At 37.9% G+C, this 21,021-nt stretch overlaps 1 protein-coding gene across 1 annotated transcript; it reads right to left on the minus strand.

Annotated features, from left to right (window-relative positions):
* Window positions 1-6,172: 6,172 nt before the first annotated feature.
* LOC131332516 (zinc finger protein ENHYDROUS-like) lies at window positions 6,173-10,941 on the minus strand. Its single transcript, XM_058366804.1, has 4 exons — window positions 10,308-10,941; window positions 9,413-9,809; window positions 8,661-8,869; window positions 6,173-7,161 (listed from the first exon to the last, which is right to left on the minus strand). The coding sequence occupies exons 1-4, from the start codon at window positions 10,459-10,461 to the stop codon at window positions 6,344-6,346; spliced, it is 1,578 nt and encodes a 525-aa protein (XP_058222787.1). The 5' UTR covers window positions 10,462-10,941; the 3' UTR covers window positions 6,173-6,343.
* Between the last annotated feature and the right edge of the window lie 10,080 nt (window positions 10,942-21,021).

A 21,021-nucleotide genomic window follows, 5' to 3' on the forward strand; every position in this document is an offset into this window, starting at 1 on the left:
TTTTTGAGCATCCATATCACGCTAGCTTCTTCCCCCCATCTGATGCTATAGTAACGAACCAAAGGACAAAAATGGTAGGAGTATTACAAAATGTTAGGATTAAGTGTTTACCATCTCACCAAAATCCGTAAGTAGTGGTAAAGGCTTGCTCTATTTCTTTACACTAAAGCGTAGCAGGCCCCAAACGCCACGGTTTGACCCGCGTGGGCAGGATGCTGGCCCGTGACCAACAATCCCCCTAGCACCTACCCGCAAGCAGCATGTCATTCAGGAAAGTCGAACCCGCGACTTTGGTTCTGATACCAATTGTTTAGGATTAAGCGCTTACCATCTTACCAAAACCCGCAGGCAGTGGAAAAGGCGCAACTCCATTTCCTCATACTAAAATGTAGCAGGTCTCAAGTACCATGGTTCGATCCGCCTAGACAAGATGCTGACCTGTAACCAACACAAAATTTTCGTCCTTTGGTTCGTTACAATACAAAAATTGTTTCAGTTCCTTGCCTTGGGAAGCGAGCAACTACTCATAGGCTAACCAATGTTTTACCGTACTCCCTCCGTCTCCATTATTTAGTCCTTTTTGGGAATTTCAACAAATTAAGGGAACACAATCATTGCACTTTTAAAAACCTATTTTTCTCATTTTACTCTTCAATCATTACACTTTCTTATTTTTTCAGTACTACTAATTTAAAAATGAAAAGATGAAAGAGGAAATTCCATATCTATTACCCATTTAGTTTTCATACGGGACAATCTTTTTTGGGCGGAAAAAAATGCTAATCGGGCCTAAAGAAGTTAAGACCTAAAGAACGTGGACAGAGGGAGTACTATTTTTTCGTGATAGTCTTTGCTCCGAATGGGGTCCTCCCACCACTTGCTTCTCAAGCAGTAGTACTCCATCTTTTTCTTGCACTAAATAATAAAGGTGACTACATTTAAAATACTAATAAAGAGCCTGATGCATTGGGTAGTAAACAAAGTAGGCAAAATAATAAAGGTGACTTCTGGAGCTATACAATGGGATTCCTTAAATTTTCTAGTAAAATGAAATGAAACTAAAAGTTAAGAGACCTTTTTTATTGTTGAAGATTTAGGAAGCGTCGCGTCATTTGACCAACTGTGTATCATTTGATCGACAAGATTTAATTGCGTCATCATCCACCATGCCAACTCACACCGTCTCATATCTCAAGGGTGGGGATAAGGGTGTGAACGAGCCAAAGTCGGGCCGAGCTTCGTAGTGTTTGAACTCGGCTCATTTATTAAACAAGGTTCAGACTCGAGCTTTGGCTCGGTTGTAAACGAGCCGAACTTTATTGAGCCGTGCCGAGCTTTTGAGTGTCTAGCTTGGCTCGTTTAGTAAACGGGCCAAAAACTCATGCTCGAGCTTGGTTTGATTATTAAAACGAGCCGAGTCGAGCCTTAACGAGCTACACCACGAGCTACTTGCGAGCAGCTTGGTTTGATTGCAACCCTAGGTAGAGATCGATGTTCCAATTAAAAGTTTAGAGTAGAGCAGTAGATCATCAGGCTGAGTAACAAATGGTTATTATTAAGCTTAATTCCTTCAACGATCACAGTTATTCATTAGTGTGAACTGGTCGATAAATCTAAAATCGTGTCGTCGAGCTTGCTCAACGCCCATATCCTATTCACACCACGATAGCGTTAGGAAATTCATGTCGCCTGGAAATCATGATCTCACACGTCGAAAGGATATATAGTTAAGCTCTTGTGATAATTGTTCAAGCTCGGCTAGTTAAGTCTATAGGCCAAACTTATCAAATTAACCTCGAGCTCCCTAAAAACTTTACAAATTAACAAGTCTAAACATACTAAAACTCGTTTTGGTTCGAATCGACTCGTTTGAAGCCTAATTGCGGTAACATTAGCACTTAAAGATTAGGCAAGAACAATAATTTTTGACAAGTATATAAATGAAGATTAACAATAGTTCTCGATAATTTATGTGCACACCTCGACTAATCCGAAAGAACCAATCCCACCGCCCAATTACGGAGCTTATATAATTACATTTCCTTTCATCTTCCATTTATTTCCCTGGGTATATATGCTCATCAATTTATTGGTTCACAGTCCTAGTTGTACAATTAAATTGAACTCAAGTGTCAATGAGTCTATATGTGCTTTCTAAGTAGCTCAAGTACTCTATTCATGTATGCGAGGTCCCAAACTCTCAATAATGCAAAAAGTTTCGCATGAGGTTGCCGTGTTCATAAGGCTGGAAGAACTGCTAGCTATTGCCCCTTTGAGAGGACAGCACCATGCTGCCCCGTCGAGTGGGGTCTGCTTCGGTTTCCGATTGATTAGAGATGGTCACTTTGTAGAACTCGTCGAGTAGAACAAGTATGCAAAAAAATCAGCTCTATCGGATATCATGAAATGCCTAATCGATTACACCTTTTATCTTGAAAAACAATTGATCTGAAACACTAGATTAAACCCACTATAGAACTCATTATTTCCAAGTTACTATATTCAGAATTACTCGACGCACGTGAGCTCCACAAAGGTAATTGCCCATTCCAGAACATTTTATTAAAAAAATAAGTATTTATTTCATATTTTTAAATTTAAAAATAATGTAAATGAAAAATAATCTTTTGATTTTTCTTGTACCGTTCAAAAGATCTCAATGAGATCTATCAAACAAGATCCATATTGCTAGAAAAATTATTTGCATAAACGCATTATTTTTTAGTTCGAAATTGCCTTCTTAAAAAAGAAGTACTTAAAATGGATTTATGGAGCAAGGTTTTTAGTCAAGTTTCTGTTCACGTGCCAATTCTCATTAGTACTTCTCAAAACTCTCTTTTAGATTTAATCATGGTCCCGCATCAGTAACTCGAAACATACTTTTAAAACTCATTTAACATTACAAATCAATTAAGCATGACAAATCCATTGTTTAGCTCATTGATTAGTTGCATTTCCGCACGCTGAATAATAGGACAAGAGGCCTAAATGGGCCCAACGATGCGGGAGGAGGACCATATACGAGAATTTCACGACGGACTTGAGTCATAATTTTAACCGAGTTATACAAGAAGACAAAAAAAAAAGCTAGTGGGGATTGATCGACCAAAACACCAAACATTCCCTAAGAGAATCAAACTGTAGTTTTTTTTTTAAACACTTACGAGTACTTACTAATTAAGTGAGGAGGCCCTAATCTTTTTTCGGGAAATAACCATGAGTGGCAGACTGGTATTGGGTGTGGAGCAATTATTCGATTGTTCTGGCATGCAGCCCTTGAATCCTAATCCGGTTTGAGTTTTGAACGAGATTTTTAAGAGTAATGAGTAGAGAGAGGTAAACAAAAAAAATTATTGGAAACCGTGCGTAGAGATTTTGAAATCCCCAAACAAACAAGGTCGTTACATAATCTGGTGTAGTATACGAGCTGAGTCTATACAAATAAGCGGAGCTTTTTTGAACTGAGTCGAGTCTTAAAGTGTTGAGCTTGACTCATAAAGGGCTCAACTCGTTCAAGCTTGAGCTCGAATTTCATGCTCGTTTTTTGTTAGCGAGGAGAGTTCAAGAGCTACAAAATTTGGGTCGGCTCCACTTCTTTGGACCCTTAGCAAATGGCAAATATATTGCCAAAAATAAGGAAATATTTTTTACAATAATGCTACGGAGCAGGCTCTCCACCTACAACTAAAAACATAATGTTGACGTGGTCCCACGTCAACATTATGTTTTTAGTCCCCACGTCAACGTTAACCTTATTGTTTTATTTAAACTGTTAACCATGAGTGGGCCAGAGGATTGGACAGAAATGTTGCTTCTTCCAACTCACTGACATTCAATTAATCTGAGGGACAGTTGCACCTGGACACTGCTCTTCTTCATGTCTTAAAATAGTAGTAACACATCAATTCGATCGTATTTGACCAAATTTATTTGATTAGATTCTTTCACTTATCACCCCCACCCCAACCACAACCACAACCAGATCTATGTCCCTACTTCTAGCTGTATCCAATCATCTGTTGAGCTGCTTCTCATAACAAACAAACAATCCTGGCCGCCTTAATTCAAGTATCCGGGCCAATACGCGCTAAAGCTGTTAGCTAAGACCGAAAAATCGATCGAAACCAGAAAAATCGGATCGGATCAAAATTTTTAAACTGGTCGAATAATTTTGATCTGGTTCCGGTTTATAAAATTTTAAAAACTAAAAAAATAATTTCAATCTGGTTTATGTGTTTTAAAGACCGATCGAAATCGGACCGGTTTTATATATGTATAATATATACATATATTGGGGCGATTCCGCGGACAACCAATTTAAACACTTAAAAAAATATCCCAAATATCAATCTCATAGTTTTCGATCAAATTTTTATGATCCGAACCGTTCAATGTGTGCGAAATGTGATTTTAACGGTGCCCGCGAGAGATTAGCAAAAAAAAATTACCGGGAAAAGCTTGATTTGAATAGTTTTTATTTGGACCGTTCAATAAAAAAATATTCGAAATTGTTCGAATCAAGTCCTTCTGGTCATTTTTTTTGCCGATTTCTCGCGAGTACCCTTAAAATCACGTTCTGATCACATTGAGATGTTCGGATCATAAAATTTGATCGAAAACTATGAGGTGTCTTTTTAGATATTTATATATATATAGTCCGGTTCCCTTAAGGGATCCCGCACGGGCTTACCGTGTGGGACTCCCATTTTTCGATCGAATTGGGACGATCCGAGCCGCTCAAAGTAATCAGAACGTAATTTTAAGGATACCCGCGAGAAATCAGCAAAAAAAATGATTGGAAAGGGCTTGATCCGAGCAGTTTTTTATTGAGCGGTTCAGTAAAAAACTGCTCGGATCAAGCCCTTTCCGATCATTTTTTTTGCTGATTTCTCGCGGGTACCCTTAAAATCACGTTCTGAACACATTGAGCGGCTTGGATCGTCGTAATTCGATCGGAAAAGGGAAGGTCCGCACGGTAAACTGATAAGAGATCCCTCACTGGATCCGTGGTGTGTGTGTGTATATATATATATATATAAACATATAAACATAAGGGAGGGGAATCAAACCTTGGAAGGCTAGAAGGATCTTCTCTCTCTTTACCACTAAGCTACCCACCCTTTTGGTATATTGGTTTAACAAATATATTTATTATATAAAATCAATCATATATATATATATATATATATATAAAATATAGGCTTCATTATGTTTTTATGAGTTTTTTTTTATGTATTGAGCTCAAAATTGATCATTTTTTGTTGGGCCCAAAAAAAAGGGTTGAATGATAAATTTTTGGTTGATATTTTGTGGGTTGAATTGTGAATTTTTTGATATGTTGAATCCAAAATATGACCCATGAATGAAAACCGGATAAACCGGACCGAAATCGGTTGAGCCGGTCAAACCGGACCATATTATCCCAACCGGTTTCGGTTTCTAAAAATCTCAAACCGGATAACCGATTTTGACCCAAAAATACGCCATAACAGGTCAAAACCGGACTGGTATTACCCCTACGCGCGCATCTTGGTTCATTTCCGCAAATCACAATTAAAGTCGAGAGTAAAAACCTTTGTATGTACTGACCTCATATAAGTTGGTAGCACCTGATAAGTTTTGGACCAACTTACCTATTCAACTCCATCTTTAGTGGCGAGACTCTTGGGCTTGCATCAGCTGGGCTAGCTCCCATATCGGAAATTTGGGTATTGTGTGTGTGTGTTTAAAAGGTCCATCATGCCTCTCCCCAGTCAGCAATTGCCTAGATGAGTTGGTATGTAAAATTACCATATTGCCCTCCTTCAAAACCTATCCAACTCCATTAAAACACATTTTCGATCCAATCAATTTGTAAACAAATCAAAATAAGTAAATTTGAACACACACAGTACTTCAGTAATTGCGAGAGCTATTAAAGGGTACGGCGTCCATTTTTTACACATAGGAAAGAAAAACATACAATTTCAACTACATAATTTTTCAATTTGACTAAAAAGTTTCAAAAATCTACAAGAACAATAATAGTCAAACTATAAATATCGTCTTCCAAAAATTTCATTACTAATTTTACCCCTTTAGAGTTCGAGTCCAAATCCTGACTCCGCCCCTACTACGTACCCAAAGATCAGCCATAATTATACTGGACATGTATCAAAGAAAGAACAAAACCTAAATTGAAACTGCAAGTTCCTTTTCAACTACACAAAAAAGGAGAGGCTACATACATGCATATAAATATATATATAACTACGCATACAAAAAAAAAAAAAAAATCTCTCCGACATAAAAACCAAGAGAGAGATGAACCAGAATCCAACAGCAAAACTAGTGAAACGAGGTGCTAAAGCAGAGATGGTTTCCTCTCAGATGGGCCTTCCCAAGACTCTTCATTCGAATTTACTCCTCCAAATACAGCAGCGGCTGCAGCAACATCAATGCCACCTCCCATGGAGGTAAGCAATGCAGAAAACCCGGCAGTGGAGGCCCCACCATCACCAACTCCCAATCCGAAAAGATCGAGCGTGGTGGGCCTGTTGCCGTATATGGACGATGGACCCATCATCAGATCCGGCCCGTCGGTGGGTAGCCCGAGTCCCAGCCCAGATGCCATGGAATTCCCCTCTGCCTTAACGTGGTTGTTCCACTGATGAGGGCCGGAGGAGGCAGAGGCAGTGGAGGTGGGGGTGCGATTTTCCGATGACGGCAGTTCCAAACCGAGGCCACGGAGGAAGGAGGATCCGGATCCTGTTGCACCCATTTGGGCTGCTTTTTGAAGCAATGCGGTGGCGGATAAAGCGGGCGGTTGATGAGCGCGGTGGTGCTCATGGCTGGTGGTTGGAAATAGGGAAGAGGCGGTGGGGTTGGATAGGTAGAGCGAAGAGGAGAGGGAGAGGGACATGGGTTGTTCTGTCCTGTATTGCTCTGAGCCGGCCATGGCACAGATCATATCAGAGTAAGAGGATGGAGATTGGGAGGATTGTGGGAGACCAGCTGGTGCCGATGAGGATGATGCAAATATACTAGCAAACACGCCGCTATTGCTATTTAAGGTGTTACTGCTGGTGGTGGACGAGCCGGCGGCAGCAGTTGTGGTGGTGGTCAAGGCTGCCGCCACTGGTGGTTGTTGTACTAGTCCCGCAGTATGGTTTTCCGGTGCCTCTGTCATCAGAGTCAAACATCAAGAATGAAGGACACTGAGGTATTAGGTTATGGTGCACTTCAAGAAAACAAGAAATCTTATACATGAGGTGAATTGAAAACATAGACCTAAAAGTATTAAACATTTATATACTTTTAAGAACCGATTTTAATCAATTAATCTAGAGCTTTTCTAAAGTTGAAAGCAAAAGCAAGAGGTTTGAAACACTAAAATCTAAACGGACGAGGATCCTTCTCAATTCTTGTTGAGGTCATTTGACTCGGTTGTAAATTCCTATTGGGCATATGATTTGAAACACATTTCTAGTACTCATTGATAACATTAACCGTACTAAAAATCATGTCAAATCGGTTAACAATCAAGATTTAAGAACACATATATCTTGGATGAGAACTCATATACCTCAAGATGCGTTTAACATTCTCGACGAGTTCTAAACATGATTGTTTTCGGTCAATCGACGTAGGTACTCAACAAGCCAGTCCAGTCCCTCAAAATCCAGCATAAAATTACCATCTTAAAAGACACCACAATGGCACAATGACCACTAAAGCTTTCCCAAAATAAGATTTCCCCATTACTTTAGAATTCTTTTTATCTCGTAAATCAAAAGGAGAAGCTGTCCCCAACAATACCAAAACACAAAAACTAGGAACCTTTCTTCAGGCCTTTTTAACTTGGGAAGATAGTGGAGAACTTTAGAGGTGAAAAAGAGATTTCAATGATGGCGTCCTGACTCTCACCAACCGATCTATATTTTCAATTGCTTTTATCTTTGCTTTTATGAGATCAGAAAGAAAGCTTTCCAACTTTCAATAATTAAACCCCTTTAATCTTTTACTATCAAAGTAGCACTACTTACTCATTAACAGATAAAGTACTAATTTAAAAGTAATTTAAAAAGACTAGTTTAATAAAACAAAGACCCTCTGTCCGAATCAATCCTTACAAAACTTTATCCGAACCTCATCTCCAGATGAAAACAAAGATGATCACTAGTAGACAAATCCAGACAACAGATCACGTCAAAAAATTTGTTCAAATAAATGGAAGGAAAAATAAATTGATTGATTTGATCCTTCAATCCCCAAATTAAGCAACTAATTGGCTTCATTAAGTTATGTTACCAATAATCAGTATTATATCCTTCTACTGATACTATGTTTAATTTATCGTCAAAATTTGTTGGATCAATCATTCGTCGAGTGGAATAAAACAGTATCGAAATACAAACTAAAGTTAAATAAGACAAAGCTAAGAAGTAAGAATACTACTAAATACAATTGCTTAATTTTTTCTCTCGTCTTTAGTGGTCTTTCTGTTTTGCTTTTCGTCCTAATTTCGTAACTTTCAGGCATCCCAAAAATGAAGTGAATCGAACAAAAGTTGTAAAAAGACAAACAAAAATTTAGGCAAAAGGAACCATAAAGGAAAAAAGGCCTCATGAGTTCCTCGATTTGGCATATACAAAACAAACAGTGAGATTTTGAAATTATACCTGAGCTTTGGATGGACAGAACAGGAGAGAGAACACCTGTGGACGGAGTGAGAGGCGGCGGCGGCGGACTAGAGGACGACGAAGCTGCAACAACAGTCTGAATCTTCAGACTCCCCTCTGAATTAGCAATGGCTAGGTTTTCAGCTGATCTAGCACTCTCTTGTGCTAACGCATCGCAAAACGCCCTGTGAGTGATGAAGCTATCCCTCCTGATTAACATCACAAAACGAACCCAACCCAACATCAGCATACAAATTTAGGCATTTATGTCATTCAAACAAGAGAGGGGGAGAAGTATTAGATCCTCTACACACTAAAACTGGTGCAAAAATTCATTGGTCTTCAATCAAATTTGAGCAGTAAAAGCTTCCTTTGGGATGAAGGTATTCTAATGGTCAAATCCCATTCTAAGCATAAAATTGAATAAATGAGCAAATAATTCAATAACAACATTTAAGACAGAATCTGACCTTATTAAAAATGTGACCAAAATTTTGAATTCCCGTCATTTACGTAAAAGTTTAAATAAAACTCAATTTGATATGGACTCCAGCCCAAAATTGCATAAGATTTTAAGAGATTTTGATTGCCGAGACGGACGGTGAGCGTTGCTGAATGCTAGGGACAGCAGCCCCCAAGTCCCATAGTCTGGCCTAAAATTGTGTTATTGGGCTTTTTGAGTAAAAAAAAATCAAGGTTTAATTTTCCTGCATTTTCTGAGCAACCAAACAATAAAAAAGCAAACCACAGACCTAGAAAACAAAGTCCCACAATCACAGCGATACTCTTTAGTCCCACAGGTCTTCATATGGGCCTTCCAATCCGACTGCACCGCATACTTCTTCGCACACCTCTCACACTTCCACTTCTTCTCCCCGTGTTTCCGGCAGAAGTGCTTCTTTATCCCCGTCAGATCGCCCAGCGCCCGTTTCGGGTCGTGGTGCACGCAAGTCAGCTCGGGACACACGTAGACCCGCTTCCTCACCTCCGTCCCCGTCCGCTGCCGGAGCTTCCACGGCAAGTTGTGCCCGCGGCGGTGGAGCTGGAGGTTCTGGTCGCGCTGGAACCCCTTGCTGCAGATCTCGCACACGAATCGGTTCGTCGCTAATAGGCTTTTCGGCGACAGAGCTATCACCTCCGCATCTGGATCTAAAAAAACACATCCTCACGTTTAATCACAAACATTTTCTCATTTTCTTCCTTTGATTTCGTACTCCTTATCTACAAACATCTTTATTTTTTTTCAAATTTTTTTTATAACTCAGGTGAATTTTCCTTACATGCCTAGTTCGTCAAGTTTGGGCCTTTTCGGCCTCTCTACAGCAATGATCGAAATCGCTCATTTCGTACATCTTGTTAAGTATGAAATTCTTGTAATAAATTAACTTCGTCGAACATCAATAGCTATAAAAGAAAAAACAATTTGTGCAAGGAAAAAATAAACGGAGAATAATCGTACGACGGAAAAAATAGACGGAGAATAATCGTACGACGAGTTAATGTATTGAGGTGAATATTTTGTTCGATGAGTTCGAGCAAAATGAACGATTCCGATCATTGATGTAGGCCACAGAAGGATCCGCGAAGATCCAAACTGGAGCGGGATGGACGTTAGGAAAACTGGACGGAAGCTTGGTCCCGACTTACCAGGCATTCCGGGGAGATTTCGCTTCTTCTTCTCAGCTGTAGTAGCTACGGGTGGCGCTGGCAATATCATCAATTGTTCACCAGACGAAGACACGCTCGCTTCTTCGGAAGCAGTAGGAACCGCTATCAACGCCGAACTCTCGAATTCCACCATGATTTTCTCTTCTTCGAAACCCCCTAAACTTCCTTCGAAATCGAATCAACTCGTCACTCCATAAACTTCCTACCCAGCTCTCTCCAGCTACCGACAATCAGAAGTAAACAAAACCCAGCTAGCCTTTGTTCGACAAGGACTGAGTGTAGATCGTAGATTTTTTCCAATAATCACAATACACACAGATCGACTACTATGAACGTTTGGTCGCAAAATCGGGATTTTCCGAGAAAGCGTCCAAAAATTTTTCTCGGGAAAAAATAGCAGAAACCTGTGCTACGACACGGAGGCTTGGGGTTGACTGGAGAGGAGAGAGAGAACGGCTGTCGGCGTCAGTGTAGAGAGTCAAGGCTCGTGAACGGAGCACACCGCCACGATTTCACACGGCGACAATTATCATCATTTCTAGAGAGAGGGAGGGAGGAGAGAGAGCGAGGGAGGGATAAACGGAGATTTTTATTATTGTTGTGTTATTGGAAGGAAGTGAGGAGAAAAAGGAATTAAAAAATGGTGGGTTTAAGCGGCGGCATTTAACCGTGGTTGGATTTATGAAGCGCATGGGGAATTTAACCATAGTTAAGGGTCCAGACTGTTTTTTTTTTAATTTTATCCTAAGGGTCAGACTTGACTCTCTCTTTTCTTGGAAGGTCACGAGTGTTCGTGTCAGTTTACGCGATCCTCATCTAATTCCGATCGAGAATGATTTTGTTAATCATCCCTAAAAGAGAATGAACATTATCCTCTCTTAGTGGTCAAAATGATATAGGGACCACGAATCTGGTTTGGGGACCACAAAGATTTTGTTGTCCTAGTACCAAGAAATGTAATGATTATGTGGTCTCTATATAATTTCGACCAATAGGATGGAAAATAATATTAACTCTCTTTTTGGACGGTTAATAAAATTATGGTTCGATCAAAGGAAGGTTTTCCATGTCGAGACTAGCATAATTCACAGAAAATTACTATCTTGTGGCATAAATCGGGAAATCGAACCCTGATCGATAGCGTAGGAAGCAAATTTTCCAACGGCTGGGGCTAACCTCGGGGGGCTCGGCCTTGACTCCAACCACCGAGTTAGATAGAGATGGATCTCTGGCCGTCCACGTGTGAAAAGGAGGTTGCTGGAGGTACTTGTCGGGGGGAAAGGGATGAGGTGTTTTGTCGTTTAGTGAGCCGTCTCAAAATTCGGATGGTACTGAAAAAGACAGTTTTACCCTTGCCTGGAAAACTCACGCGTCAAAAATGGAGGACAATCAAACACGAACTAGGGGTGCATGCGTGTTGGGCCGGGACTGCCTAGCAATGAACGGTTTAGATTGCAATTCGGCCGAACAGATCTCAATCGTTTATTGCTATTGGATTGAGATGTAATCTGAGTCGTTCATTGCTCGGTATGGACGACCGAGATCGGTCCAACACGCATGTTATCCCTCACATGCACCCTAGAACACACACCTATACTCACACCCTAGTGTGTGCAAGACCCATCACTCTTGTGAATGTGTTTGGGTGTGGATTTTGGGTATAGTACTAGCAAAGTTGTGTTGACTGACATTCAATTTATTTTAGTTTATGTTAATACTCACCTGTCCTGTTTTATTTGTTTTGCTTGTGTTTTCATTTTGAGCTGTTCTAAAATGTTTTCTTCAATTCCAAAAATGACCCAACAAAACAGGACAAAAACTTTATATTTTACCCTTTATATAAGTTTTAAGTTTTGAATCAAAGTAAATACTCCATTTTTTTTTTACAACCATGAGTAAATACTCAAATTTAATTTTGGTGTACATACTCAATTTTTTGATTCATGGATAATAGTATTAACATTGTCAAATGTTATAGTAGTTAATATTATTGAATTAGGCTTCTTTGCAATCTAATCTCTGGTCCAGCAATGTATTTAAAGATTCAAATTTGTTGAAAGAATCTTTTTAAATCTAAGATTATCCAAATAGAAATAAAATTCAAATATAAAAAGATTTTCTGCAATCCAAGTATCTAACCAATGAGAAGCCGATACAATCACACAAGCAGCATATTCAAAACGCATTATCTCCAGCCCTTTACTCAAATTCTCACTGAGTAAATGCTTCATTTGATATGAAATATCCTATTGGGTAGGTTCAAATCAAAGTTTAAATTTGAGTTGAGCCTTCATTTATGATATAGTTGTAAATTTTAAGAAAGCGTTCCCGCTAAGTGTTAAGTTATTGACTTACTTCTTGTAGTTCATAAACGTCAAATTGTTTTCACTAAATTATACTGTAGGTTGTAAGAAATGTGTTGAATTAGTAGAAGAAAATGTTTGAGTGTTTTAATTTAGTGAGAATAATTTCACAAAAATCAATAAATTATAGGGCAAAATTTTTAGTATAAAGGGGTCCATTTTATGGGGCAGAAAGTCTACACACAGACAATCTATGCACAAATTGTGCACAGATTTTAATGTGGGGTCCATCATGGGTCCCACACAAATTATTAAAGCCGTTCATTAAATGTAAAATATTTTTTTAAGGATTTCGCAAAAAATCAGCTCAATCCGATATCTATAAATGCTCGATTCAATTGTTGAACTTTTCATTTAGATTTAAGAATAATGAAAAGCTAGACGATTGGATCGAACATCTATAGGTATCGAATTGAGCTAATTTTTTATGGAAACCCTCAAAAACTTGTTTTACATTTAATAGACGATTCGAATTATTTGTGAAGGACCCCGTGATAAGCCCCACAATAAAATATGTGGACAATTTGTGGACAGACTGCTGTGTGTAGCAGGGCTCTTTATGGGGTCCTCTTTTTATGCGTGTGGACTGGAGACCGAAATGTACAATACGATAAGAACGATGAATGTAATAATGTGGACAATTTTTTTTTTTTTTTTTGTCGATATATGGTTGGGGAGTGGCTTTCTCGTGATTGTGTCCCGAAAATGTGCAAGCTAAAAAATTTTCAGTGCCACATGGTGTCCGTTTGGTGCATCCGAGTCGCCCATTGATTTTTTTGGACAGCTCGAATTTGGAGAGAAAAAAAAAGTGAGAGAAAGTGTTGGGATGAGAGGAGAGAGAGAGTTTTAATCTGAGCCGTCCAAAAGTGTATTAGATGGTTCGGATATGCCAAGTGGGTACCATGTGGGAGAGACCGGCTGCTGTCATTGCCCGCGTTTTTGTCCAATTCCCAGTCGCGCAATTTCCTATCATCTATGACGTTTGAGTCAGTTTACGCATTTTTCAATTACAACATTTTAAGGATCAATTTTACCGTACACTAACGAGGGGTTCCATTTAATTTGAGAGAAAATTCTAGGGAGCCCTTAATTATCAGGTGCAAGGAAAGGAAAAGAAAATACGGAAATGTCTTAATTTTCTGCATTTTCTTGAGTGTTTGGCAGCAAAATTGTGAGACCAAAATCTCTAACTTTTCCGTTAGAATTCGTTTTTCCTCAAAACTCATTTTTTCAAAAAATGCAAGATTTTGCAGGAATCTTATTTGTGTACTCGTTTATTAAACAATTAAACAATTAATTTTAATATTTTCCACAGATTCCTTTATCAATGAACACATGTATGAAAATACTTTTCTTTTATGTATTTCACTGTACTTAAAATTTTCTCAAGAACAATTTTCTTGCATCAATTTCTTGAACTCAAAGACCCTGTCCCGTAGGAGACTATATGGGCATTGTCCCCATCCGGGCCGTCCAATTCGGGAATGGACACGCAGTTCAAATTTCATCTAAGACGAACAGATCTCAGCCGTCCATCCGTACATTGCCATGATAAAATCTGAGTTATCCATTGCCGAAATTGGACGGCCCGGATGGAGACAACACCCATGTTGTCCCAAAGGGACAAAATGGTCCTGAACCTGGAATTGGTATAGTAGCAGATTAGGGACATGACATGAAGCTTTGAAAGAGAACAAATTCGTAAGTCCCTTGAGAAGCCAACCCATTCCCATTGGAGTCTAGTCAAAACAGCAGTGATACCTTTCTCTGTCTTTTTCTTAATTGAACTCAAATACCTTCTTTTTCTTAATTGAATGGGATTGTGAAGTGTTTGATAATGGTAACACAAACACTATAATGGCAATTTTGTATTCTCTTTCTACAACTCATGCGTCCGGGTCAGTTTACGCGCACCTCAACTAATTCTAGCACCAATCCCAAAACAATTTTGTTTTCTCTTATATTAGTAACAATTTCAAATTGGCATAGTTATGCAACTACTCTACATGTCGATGTTATGTGGTTTTGAGCCAAAGAAAGTAGTGCTCCGACAAGTAATAAAAAGAAGTGTAGTTGTGTCACCTAAATTTAAATGTGGTCACTCTAAAATTTCACATAAATTTAGAAAAGAGATACTACTATATCTATATTACTTATATTATATTCTTAGTAAAGTACTTCTGTAAAATTATATTTGTCTTTTTTCACCAATTTAAAGATATTGATCAATCTTTTAAATTGGTGAGAGAAAATACAAAAGTCATGTTCAAAGGTATTTTTCTTTTTTAATTAAAAAAGACCGCAATTTTGAGAAAATGGGTCGGAGTATAACATGCAGTTAGATTACCAGAAAAGATTGCAGCAAGAGATGATGCATGGTCATCAATTAGTATACTAATTAATAAAACAGAGAAATGACTTGTGAATAGTAATTAATTAAGCATATTTGGAGAAGAACTGTATTGAGGCTGGCTGTTGAAGAACACCGTTTATGTATTTGGACTAAGAAAATGGATACCCGTGAGATTGTACATGCATCGATCTAATTTGGAAACTTTTTATTTTATTATAAATTAAGATGACTCGTAGAGTGACCTTAGAAAGCAACAATGGATGACTTTCATTAGTAAACGAAATAACTTTTCAGGCTCATTGACAAATAAATAGTCAAAACTCTTATCATCGATCTTTGATTATTCATTCCTCAATGTAGTTGTGATTCGTTCTAACGACTATCAACCTTCAAACACTTATGTCTTTCTCAAACTCCATGCGTCAAGGCATATGTATAAAATTAGTGATTCGGATTATCAAAGTAAGTGAAAACCATGGTGACTTACATTTGAAACTGCTAAAAGGATTTGATAAGAGATTACACCGGGCAGGATCTCAATACAAAATGAATAACCCATTTTATTAGACAGCCAGCCCATCAATTGCTCGGGGAGAGGTTTACTTACAATTTGCGGAGATATATTGGCATTATCATAATAAATGGCTAAATCAAATATGATCTTCCATATATTTTAAAGGCTAGTGATTGGCACACTTCAATAATTTATATCTGCATTTTCTAATTTTTCATTCATGTAAACTTACAATAGTATGTAGGATTTCATACGAAACCTAAAACTCAACATCTCATGTCAAATCACTGAAGAAAACTATTCTTTATGTGTACGTGTCACAACAGAGGATGAAAACCTTTTGTGGTTGTTCATCTTTTACCTCCAAAATCCTTCTCTTGATCTTGACCTTAGTCTCACACACGATGGGATGCTATGAGAAAAGAGGTTAGGGTTTGGAGTGGGGACCTTGACCACATATTTATAAGCTCGGATTCCATCGTAACCCATCATAATAGATTGCTAATAGAGACTTGTCAATTATCCGATCGCATTATTAAACGATCACAACTTAATGGGTAATACCGACACCATTCAAACCTCATTCGACAATATACTATATTTAATTGTATGATCTATGTAAACCCACCGACTGAAAATTGCTAACACAATACCCATTCAATTTTGTCATATATGAAAGAACATTATCGTAAATTTACTTACATGGACACAAACAAAAGAGTACAAATAATGAAAAAAAAAGTGCAAAAATCATTTACCTAATTCAAAATGCATGGATGAAGGAACAACAAAAGTTTGACAGTGGGTCATATTTGACTCTCTTCTTTTTTTGATATGTTTTTGTTTGTTAAATTCATGAATTAAACTCATTCATAGATCCATATGAAAAATAAATAAAGAAACAAATTACGAGATCTCCACACCTAATTAGCTAGCTTGACTCAATAGCATTTCAATCTCTTAGAATTTTGAAAAGATCTTGGACCATTGCCTATAAAGTTTTTGAGGTTTCAAGTCAAATTTAAACAACTTATTAATTAAATATATAGTTTGAGCTCAGTCATCTGCTAAGGAAAGCTGTAGTTATTATAATGTTTATTCACACACCAACATATATATATATATATATATATATATATATATATATATATATATATATATATATATATATATATATATATATATAACATTTCAATTTTGAGACCGTAGAATATATAGCTCATTTTGTATATCTTCTTAATTACCATATGTCTCTCTCAAATAATCAACATGAAATTAGTTGCTGCACATGTAAGTTGATTAGAATATCTCGAACACAATAAAATAAAAGAATATGTGATATGGGATTTAGAGGGGAGACAGCTGTGAGATGATGGGGAGAGAGGTCCACAACACAAATGAGCAAAAATGTCAAAAAGGAACAATGAGTGAAGGGAGGGGCTTATTAGAACTTAGGAAGTGAAATCATCACTGGTTTGATTATTTTCTCTCTCTCTCTCTCTCTATCTATCTTTATCTGATTCCCCATAGTAGCCAGTAAAGGTGCACCCCCTTGGATATCCATCCACCGACTCTTTTAGACTTTTTATTGTAAAGGGGTTGTGCTTTTGGATGATCTGAAAAATAGAGCAGCATAATTAGCCATAATTAAACTTTGGGTGTGAAGAGAGGGCTTTTGGGGTCTGATATGATCATAAGTCCATGATCCTATCCTTTGAGAGAGAGAGAATCACATCCCGAGAGAGAGAGAGAGAGAGAGAGAGAGAGAGAGTGTGTGTGTGTGTGTGTGTGACATAGGGTGTTTGGGATTTCTATTTCTTTGATTTGAAACATCATTTTTATTTTGATAGGTGTTTAATATATATGTATATATTCATTCATGATATTTGAATTGAGTAGATTTTCTCAGGATAAACGCCGTCATTGGTGATGCTTATAAGAAAGAAGACAACCACTTGCAATATTTCTCATGTGACTAAGGGGAACGGGGCTTACGGGAATCAAATACTGTCCAGGTGAGTAGGGGCGTAAGGTCTCACCACCGAGGCAGCCAACCACTTGCAATATTTTAAGTAATTAAGAAGTGTATTTCTCAATTTAACTATTTACTTTTTTTTAAAACTCTGATAATATTGTCTATATATTTTACCTATTCGCTATTAAGTATGGTATTTTTTTCTCTTCTTTCTTGTATTTTTATTTTCTCTGAAGAGAGAGAGAGAGAGAGAGAGAGAGAGAGAGAGAGAGAGAGAGAGAGGGAGGGAGGAGGGAGAGAGCTTTTGAGGAGAGAAAAACTGAAAAAAGAAAAAGAAAAAAGTAATAGCTTGTGAATATTATCTAGGCATATTTAGAGAGGTGCTAGAGCAAAAACTATTTCGCTTAGCCTCTATTGATAGTCTTGGAGAACACCTTTTATGTATTTGACTAAGTAAAATAGCTAAACACGACTTTTATCTAATTTGTTGTACATGCCCTAAAAGCACAATCTCATCTAATCGGACTATTATTTTTCATTATATATCTAATCAGACTATTATTTTTTATTATAAAGATGACTCGTACGCAGAGTGATCTTAGAAAGTGACAATCACTTTCATTAGTAAATGAAATAACTTTTCAAACTCGTTGAGAAATAAATAGTCAAAATTCTGATCATCTCTGGTTGTCCATTTTTTCAAGCCAATTGTGAGTCGTTCAAATGACTATAAATTTTCGATAACTTATTTTTTCGTATATTTTATACTTCAAGACATATAAAATGAAACATTCGAATTGTCAAAATGAAACCGTGGTATCTTACATTTTAAATTCTAAAAAGATTTGAGGAGAGATCAACGACTCTCGCGAGTCAGACTGCGACTCCATCCATTGCTCAGGGAGAGGCTCACTTACAATTTGTGGGAATACAGTCCAATAGTGTAAGTGACCAAATCACATCAGAGTATGATCTTCCATATATTTTAGAGGAGATAATGATTTTTAAAAATCCACAATTTAAATTTGCGCTTGTTTTTTAATTTTTTGTTATTGTAAAATTACAACATTACCCTCTCATTTGTTCAGTTGCTCATGATCTATAAAAGAACATTGTGATGAACTTCGTAAATGGAAAACAAACACAAGCGTACAAATGGTAAAAATGAAGTGCAAAAATCATTTACCTATTTTAAAATGGAGGAACAAAAGAAGTTTGGCAATGGGTCATACAGTATATGTACTTTGGTCATATTCCATTATTGGACGTTTTGTTTAGTTTTTGGCTTCAGGCCCCCCCTCCTCTCTCTCTCTCTCTCTCTCTCTCACTGGTGAGTCAACGTCGAGATTCATTGACCCACCAACGCCATACAAATTTGATTTGCTAGAAATAGAAATTGGAGGGGAAAATATCTCTTACGTGAGCGCGAAATTGTCGAATTTTAGGCCTTGTTCTCTTTAGGATTCAAAAGCATTTTTTAAAAAATTATACTTAGATTCTCCCTACTCTCAACATTTTTCTCTCTATCTCTCTTCATTTATTACCCCTACTATTTTTATAAAAAAAATTCAACATCAATCCAAACAAAGCATTAATATTTGAGATACTTCATACTAGTATACCATATCACATTTGACTTTTTTTTGAACGGTGAAAAAATTTCATTAATTTTGAAATTGTTTCAAGACTAATAAGAGTAAAGAAACAACATTATGTCCAAAGAATAATCATCTGCCTAATCCGAGACCCAAAGTTACGATTGTCAAAAAAATCAATCAAGGGCACCCAATTGGAACGAAGCCCAAACACCCTAAATGAGTCTAGAAATACTCAGATCAATACAAATACAACGCATAAAAAAGGCCTAACTGCCTAATTTAGAAAACGCATCCATACCACCACCGGAACCCGGAAAACAAGCCCATGTTGTTGCCTCAAAGCGGCAAAGACGCCTCTCCTAACATTTGACTTTAGCATGTCATTTTTTAAACACTTTTTCTGCGTTGGAGATCTCTGCAGGGTTGCATTGAAGTGTCATTTTATTGTTTCCGTTGCTTAGGTACCAAGAAAAACGACGTTTGTTTGATCAAACAAGAAGAAAAAACCACCAAGAACAATTATTGTGTAAGACCCGTCTCAGCAATACGGACTTGCTAATCGTGTATGACCCGTCAAACAAATCATTCTATACAAAAAATTAGATTGATCACACCAATCCTTGTACGAACCGATCAACCCTAATTCTTTTGCATCAAAGATTCGCTCAACATACCCTACAACATTAATGGCTCGGATTTGTAACTTTTCTGTTGGTTACTGGCCAACACCCTGCCCACGCAAGTCGAACCGTGCCACTTGGGGCCTGCTACACTTTAGTATAAGGAAATAAAGTTGCGCATTTACCACTACCTGTGGGTTTTGGTAAGATAATAAGCGCTTGATCCTAACTATTGGTATCAAAGCCAAGGTCACGGGTTCAACTCCCCTAGATGGAATGCTGCTTGCAGGCAGGTGGTGGGGGGATTGTTGGTCGCGGACTAGCATCCTGCCCACGCGGGTTGAACCGTAGCACTTGGGGCCTGTTATGCTTTAGTATAAGGAAATAGAGTTGCGTCTTTACCACTACTTGCGGATTTTGGAAAAATGGTAATCGTTTGATCCTAACATTTTCAATTTGACATCTCTTGTGTGCCCGCTTGCACACGCTCCACTGTCGAGGGTTCAAATTTCAAAAGCTGCCAATTACATCAAGAGCAAGGGGAGTAGTTGTTTAGTACTACTCAAAGGGCACCGCCACGTCTCTCCACTATCACACATTGATGTCGACGCATGCACATTATTTACAGGAGAATTGGTGCAAGGAACATGTATGTGGAACGTCCAATGAGAGTGACAAATTGTTCAATCTGCAAAGCAATATAGGCAAACAGAAAGATAAACAAGGTAGAGGCTAGCAGATGGTAGAAATCTTGAATCAATTCATAAGAAAAACATTCAGCAGAAATTGATGCAGTTAACCAGTAAGCCGGTTCAGTTACTGCTGGACGAATACCACATACTCAAGTTGGAAATGGCCCAGACGACGATAGAATAGAACCGCTCGTAACCAAAAACAAAAAAAAAAGTTGGAAACTGCCGATGCAGTCAATTGCCTGACTCTCTTGGTTATAGGTTCCTGTTGTTGTGCCTGTGCTCGCTTGTGCGTGCGTGAACCAACCCAACAAACAGGGAAAGGAATGCCCTTAGCGACCTCCCCAAACCTCATATTCCAAAACCCAGATTTCCGAAAGCAGAAAACATCACCACCAAAGTGTACAAGAGTATCTCTGAATCTTTGGTACTTTTGGTCAGCAACATCAAATATAACTGAAACTGTAATAGAGAAATGGCTAGCTACAACAAACAGCTACTAAGATGCAGTGGAAAATACTCGTATCACCTCCCTTCCCTCAAGCCTAACTTAAAGGGATTACGAAAAGTTCAACCAG

Source organism: Rhododendron vialii, chromosome 7a (genome assembly GCF_030253575.1).
Source record: "Rhododendron vialii isolate Sample 1 chromosome 7a, ASM3025357v1".
NCBI classification, from domain to species: domain Eukaryota; kingdom Viridiplantae; phylum Streptophyta; class Magnoliopsida; order Ericales; family Ericaceae; genus Rhododendron; species Rhododendron vialii.

What these genes read in the sequence shown, in the direction of transcription:
- LOC131332516 (XM_058366804.1), bottom strand. Translation starts at nt 10,461, where the DNA reads ATGGTGGAATTCGAGAGTTCGGCGTTGATAGCGGTTCCTACTGCTTCC. An exon ending in AAATCTCCCCGGAATGCCTG is followed by an intron (nt 9,810 to 10,307) that starts GTAAGTCGGGAC and finishes GTGTTTTTTTAG; the next exon opens with ATCCAGATGCGGAGGTGATA. An exon ending in TGTGGGACTTTGTTTTCTAG is followed by an intron (nt 8,870 to 9,412) that starts GTCTGTGGTTTG and finishes GATGTTAATCAG; the next exon opens with GAGGGATAGCTTCATCACTC.